General features: G+C 42.2%; 1 protein-coding gene across 1 annotated transcript in view; it reads left to right on the forward strand.

Moving 5' to 3' along the window:
• The window catches only part of ADAMTS8 (ADAM metallopeptidase with thrombospondin type 1 motif 8), a 159,859-nt gene extending 156,540 nt beyond the window's left edge, over nt 1-3,319 (forward strand). Inside the window, exon 9 of the mRNA XM_069224463.1 lies at nt 308-3,319. Within this exon, the coding sequence (XP_069080564.1) occupies nt 308-1,043 (736 nt within the window). The 3' untranslated portion in view covers nt 1,044-3,319. The remainder of the gene's footprint in view (nt 1-307) is intronic.
• The last annotated feature ends 2,681 nt before the right edge of the window (nt 3,320-6,000 follow it).

The following is a 6,000-nucleotide window of genomic DNA, read 5'->3' on the forward strand; positions in this document are numbered from 1 at the left end:
ACAGATGGGCATATCATTACAGTGATGGGAAAGCTGAGTGAAGAGGTGGAAATTAACATGAAGACAGCTCCAAGGGGAATTTAAAAATGGTGGATGTGAAGGAGAAAATTACTTTGGAATAATAACTAACCTCACTATAGCTTTCAAACAGGCTGTGTAACATCCATATGTCAGACGCACAGTTACGTTCCAAAGTATGACTGGAGCTGTGTAGAACTCATTAGCAATCCACCAGCAATGCCATTTAAAGTCATGTTTAGAAATATTTGCTCTGCCTTGACTTTACAATGTCCTTTTGCGCCTGCAGGTACGGCTACAACGACATTATCACAATTCCAGCTGGAGCCACTAACATTGACATCAAACGACGAAGCAGCAGAGGAGTAAAACGTGATGGTAACTACCTGGCGCTGAAGAAAATGGATGGCAGCTACCTGCTGAACGGCAACCTGGCTATCTCCGCCATGGAGCAGGATATTTTGGTAAAGGGCACCATATTGAAATACAGTGGTTCTTTGACAACACTGGAACGGATCCAGAGTTTCCAGCGCCTTCCTGAACCTCTCATAGTCCAGCTCTTGAGTATGTCCAGTGACATCTACCCACCAAAAGTAAAGTACACATTCTTCATTCCCAAAGATGTGCCATTTGCCAAGTCAAAGGGCAAAGAGAAAAAAGCTGCCAACATCATCAAGCCCAGGGTGACATCCCAGTGGGTGATGGGTGACTGGTCTCAATGCAGCAAGAGCTGTGGTTCTGGGTGGCAGAGGAGAACTGTAGAGTGCTTGGACATGGAGGAGAAGACCTCAACTGACTGCAATGAGGCTCTTAAACCTGAAGACATAAAACCGTGCAGTGATTTGCCCTGCCCTGTATGGCAAATGGGTTCCTGGTCACCATGTTCACGAACTTGTGGGGAAGGGATGCAAACACAAAGTGCTCTCTGTACTGACTATTTGGGCAAGGCAATGGACGCTGACAAATGCAATGCTTCAAAGAAGCCACTACATGTCACAAGAGTATGCGTTCTCAAAGAATGTTGAGACCTGCCCCTTACTGAAGCACTGAACACATAACATAGGGAACCACTCACAACACCTGACCTTGTTTGAAAGTCCAAGCAGGGATTGTTAAGTGTGACTGACATTTCAAATTCTAAGCAGAAATTGCTTCCCAGACTTCAACTTGCGTAAGAGACAAGGAAAGGATCGTGAGCACCACCTGTTCTTGCCCATGAAAACTGGGCTTGCTCAAAAGATTAAGCAGGAAGTTGAAAAGAAACCTGCCGTTGACTATAATATGAAGCAGGACTGATAACGAGCTGTGACCTTGCGGGAAAGGTGGAGAGGGAAATCCTGACACAAGCTGACCTTGCAAGAAAGAAGAAGGAGCGACGGCTTTGCGTGAAAGATGAAGCAAGGACACCTAATATAATGTGACCTTGCTCTGAAGACGAAGCTAAGACTTTTAACACAATGTGACCCTGCCTGAGAAGCAGGGACTACTGACAAAATGTGACCTTGCTTGAAAGATGAAGCGGGAACTACTAACAGAACGGGACCTTGTTTGAAAGATGAAGCAGGAACTACTAACAGAACGTGACCTTTCCTGAAAGACGAAGCGGTAACTACTAACAGAAGTATCCTTGCTTGAAAGACGAAGCAGGAACTACTAACAGAACGTGACCTTTCTTGAAAGATAAAGCAGGAACTACTAACAGAACGTATCCTTGCTTGAAAGAAGGAGCGGGAACTACTAATAGAACGTGACCTTGCTTGAAAGATGAAGCAGGAACTACTAATAGAACATGACCTTGCTTGAAAGATGAAGCAGGAAGTACTAATAGAACGTGACCTTGCTTGAAAGATGAAGCAGTGCCTATTAACACAATTTGACCTTGCATGAAAGATGAAGAAGCGGCTACTAACATAATGTGACCTTGATCAAAGTGCCAAGCTGTAATTTCGAAAGAGACCTATCCTTGCTCTGGAAAAGATCTAAGAACCGGTAGCAAAAGGTAGCCCTGTTTGAAATGTGAATATGAAATGTGCATGAATGACAAATATGAAAGCTCTAGTACAACCTGACTTTCCTTGGAAGTTGAAGCAGGAACTAGTAACAGAACAAGGACATGCTTCGAAGATGGTGTAGAGACTGCTAACACAATAAGAAGTTGCTTGAATGACGAAGAAGGAACTATTAACATAACAAGACCTTGTTTGAAAGATCATGCACGAATTAATAACAGGATATGATCTTGCTTGAAAGATGAAGCATGGCCTACTAATGGAACCAGACCTTGCTTGAAAGAAGACATGGGGACTGCTAACCCATTCTGACCGTGATGAAGCAGGAACTTTTAACGGAGCACGACATTCATAGATATATAATACAGGGACGCTTAGTCTCCGGCCACCTTGCTTGAAATTCAAAACAAAAATTGCAAAGAAACGAGAAATGGCTTGAAAGATGAAGCATAGACTGCTAGTACAAAGTGGCCTTAATTGAGAGATGAACTAAGGGTTGCTAACACACTCAGACCTGACTTAACGAACCAATAACAGACTGCTAACAAACGTAGACTGGGCCATCAACAGGCCAGCAGGCATCACTTACCACGTCATTTATGTTCTCAGGCATGGACAACATAAAGGGTTAAACGAAAGAGTGCACTAGCTGACCTAAAAAGGTTAAGAAGTGATAGACTGCCAAAATATATATAGTTTATATGTTTGATATGTTGTTTCTAACTGGAAATCTACCTCAATTAAGAAAAAAATCGGAAGTCGGCTAGAGTTTTTGGCACATTTTCTAATTTTATATCTACAAAAAAAACGATCGGCGTTTCGCTGAGAAATAAACGAGGTGAAGAAGATAAATCGGAAACATCTTCTTCGTCGCCCCACATTTCTGACCATTGTTTGCCTTGTCACATCAACCTTGCACTTGGCTTTTGAAGACAATACAGGAAACGAGGGCGGCACTACAACACATCTGCTGAAAGGGGCGATCAATGTTCAATAAGAACAAACGCCCAACAGACTGACCAGTGTTCGGGGAGACATTGAGGTCGGTGGGTGTTAGCAGAAAAAATATATTTCTCATGCTTTGACTCGTGTCAATTTGAGACAGAAGGGACCTCATCAAAACTTTTCTGAATAGATAAGCAGATGTTATAACCTCTCAAAGGGAAAATGAGGGTACTTAATTGTTGTCAAAATAATCCAAGTCCATACATGCGGCAATGGTTCTGTAGAAATAATTTTATATCCATAAAAGTTTATTAAGCTTAAATAAAATTTTACAGTTTGTATAATAATGGTGTTTCCAGGGTCCAGAACGTGCTGCATGCACATCACTTTATACCAATCTGCTGCTGAGTTGTCTTATAGCCATGCACTATGATGTCAGTAGAGGTTCTGTAGGGGTGATGGGTTGATAAGAAGGGTGGATAGCTAGAAGTAAAATTAAAGAGACATATGTGAACTAATCTAATTGACCATGCAAACTGAGGCTGTCTTGCTATGCATCTTTGCCAATTCACTCATGTGGAAGTTGATATGTTTCAGGCTTCAGAGCTATTACTGGACGTGAGCATTCACCAGAGCAAGCAAGCTAAACAATGCAAATTAAATGTAACAGAGCAGCGATACTCATAGCATTAATGAGTGTGAGGTCTGTTTTTGAATTACCACATGCTCACAATAAACGAAGCAGTGTTAAAAAGCAGCTTTACTTGATATCTACCGATGTATTAAATAAACGCGGCAGCAGTTTGTTGGTACAAAAGGCAGAGCGAGGGTGGTCCCATTACAAAGTGACTAGGGCAGCACTTCCAAAGGCCCGTGACTTTGTTTGATGAAGTTCAGTGCCTGTGAAAACTAGGACACATGAGATCCAGGTGGTAATTCATTTCCAGCAGGAAAAAAATCAGATTCCAGAGGGTGAGATCTAGTATACACTATTGATTGATAACAACGGTCAGAGATATTATACAACCAGACAGACGAAATTAATGAAGGGCCCTTGGGTTGTCAGACTTTTCTAACAGCAGCTTTCATTTGAGTTTAGGTGCAACATATAAAGTGGCTGTGCCTAGCATTGCAACTGGTCACTCTGGGGATCCCTGCCCAAACTGAACTTGGCCCTCATTTGTGTATATGGCAGCACCCCCTCACCCGCCGGTTTCCTGTACTCTTCCTCTCTGACTTGCCTAACAAGACACCTATGATATTCTTTCAGCACTCATTTTGAAACGGCCCTAGTGGAAAAACACCACTGGGTCGCAAACCCTGGGCTGTTTACTTTCTCAGTGTGTCTGACCTGCTCGGGATGAGCTGCTTAACTGCGAAAAAACAAATACAAGAGTTGGCAGTCATTAAACAAAGTGCTGCCCAATAAGTCAGTCTTTACCTTGATGGAGAAGACTGCCTTCAAATGAGCGAGGTGTCTACCATGACAGTGAGAATAATTCCTGAAAAGTGAGACTGGTCAAATCTAATGAGTGCTGCTAATCTCTGGTTATAGGAATCCCAGGACTAAGTGACACAGGATGCCAGTGATAGAGATGTATGGCAGATGTCTAAGAATCTCTTCCAGTGAGTGAAACTGCGACTGAATTAGTGATAATTCTGACACATTCATTATAAATCGGACCGCCGTTCACTCACTTAAGAGTGAGGATCTTGTGCTGTATAGTGAGGTTGATTTTTTCAGAGATTGAGACACCTTTTAGTGAGAGAAAATATCCTATAGGCGGAAAAACATGCATGCTTAGAAGTAGGCCTTTCGCTATCAAAAAAACTGCACATATATTAACTCCCTTTGAGGTGGTAAAGGCATAGACAAAAAACGTTTGTCAAAAGGGTCCCTGGGTATTGTCATAGTGTTCCTCTGCTGCACCTTTTATTAATCAATCACTTTCACCGTAACTATTTTTGTCAACAAATAGCAGCATTCATCTGTATTGCGATCACAACAATGCTTTGCTGTAGCCACCTAGGAGGTGTCCACTAGCACCGCTGTAAATTCAATCTGCACTAGCACAAGCGGTCTTTTTCTCCGCAAGTTCGATATAGCAGGTAGATCATTACAAAGCTCCGGGTTTAGACTCACTTTCACTGATTGTCCAGTTCTAGAAAAATAGGGTTGTCACCTTGCTCCATGCAAGCAAGATACGCCATGCTTCCAGTGTTAGACCTTTATGCTCCCAATCATTGTTTTCAGTTGCGTCAGTCCAGATGACCCAAAGTAAGCAACATGAGTAGAACTCCTAGAACACATTAGCTTGGCAAATCAAAGCCCAGAACTAGAATATGGTTTTGAAAAAAATGGAGATAGGTGGAAACCATTTCTGACACTCATCCGATGCAGATAGTCTTATGCAGAAATGGGTGATTCTAACGCCTGAGAACTTAGGGCCATATGTACTAAAGCATTTTCCAATAGACACAGAATGGGTGAAATCCTTTGGTACATCTGGCCATTAGTCCATTCCCTCCCCCAATGAAAAAGATCCTTCACACTTTAAGATTTCCCTGAAGTGAATAGAACTCATTACTAAGAAGTGTAAGCACTTTCTAATGAATAGGAATAATTTCCCAGTGAGATTGCACTGAAATGAGCAGGACCTCTGAGACCACCTTCCAATGAAGGAGACTCTTTATCCAATGGAATTGCCATGGAATGAATTTCACATTCCTAACTGATCAGTTTACTGCCCAATAGGTGGAGGATTTTTTTCCAAGGCCACTGTCTTGGAACGAGTACGGCACAGTAATGAGGATTAAAGCCACCTTCCAATGAATGACACTCTTCACTCAGAGAAGCTGCCCTGAAATTAGTGCAACTCATCCCAAAGGAGGTGGTCTATCTTTAATAGCTGAGATCCTTCATTCAGATGGCATTAGATAACCTTCCAATAAATGAGCTCTTTCACTCAATGATTATTTTCGTGATAAGAGTGGGACACACCCCCTGATGATTCAGATCAACTTCTAT

The sequence above is a fragment of the Pleurodeles waltl genome, chromosome 3_1, assembly GCF_031143425.1.
Source record: "Pleurodeles waltl isolate 20211129_DDA chromosome 3_1, aPleWal1.hap1.20221129, whole genome shotgun sequence".
Taxonomy (NCBI): domain Eukaryota; kingdom Metazoa; phylum Chordata; class Amphibia; order Caudata; family Salamandridae; genus Pleurodeles; species Pleurodeles waltl.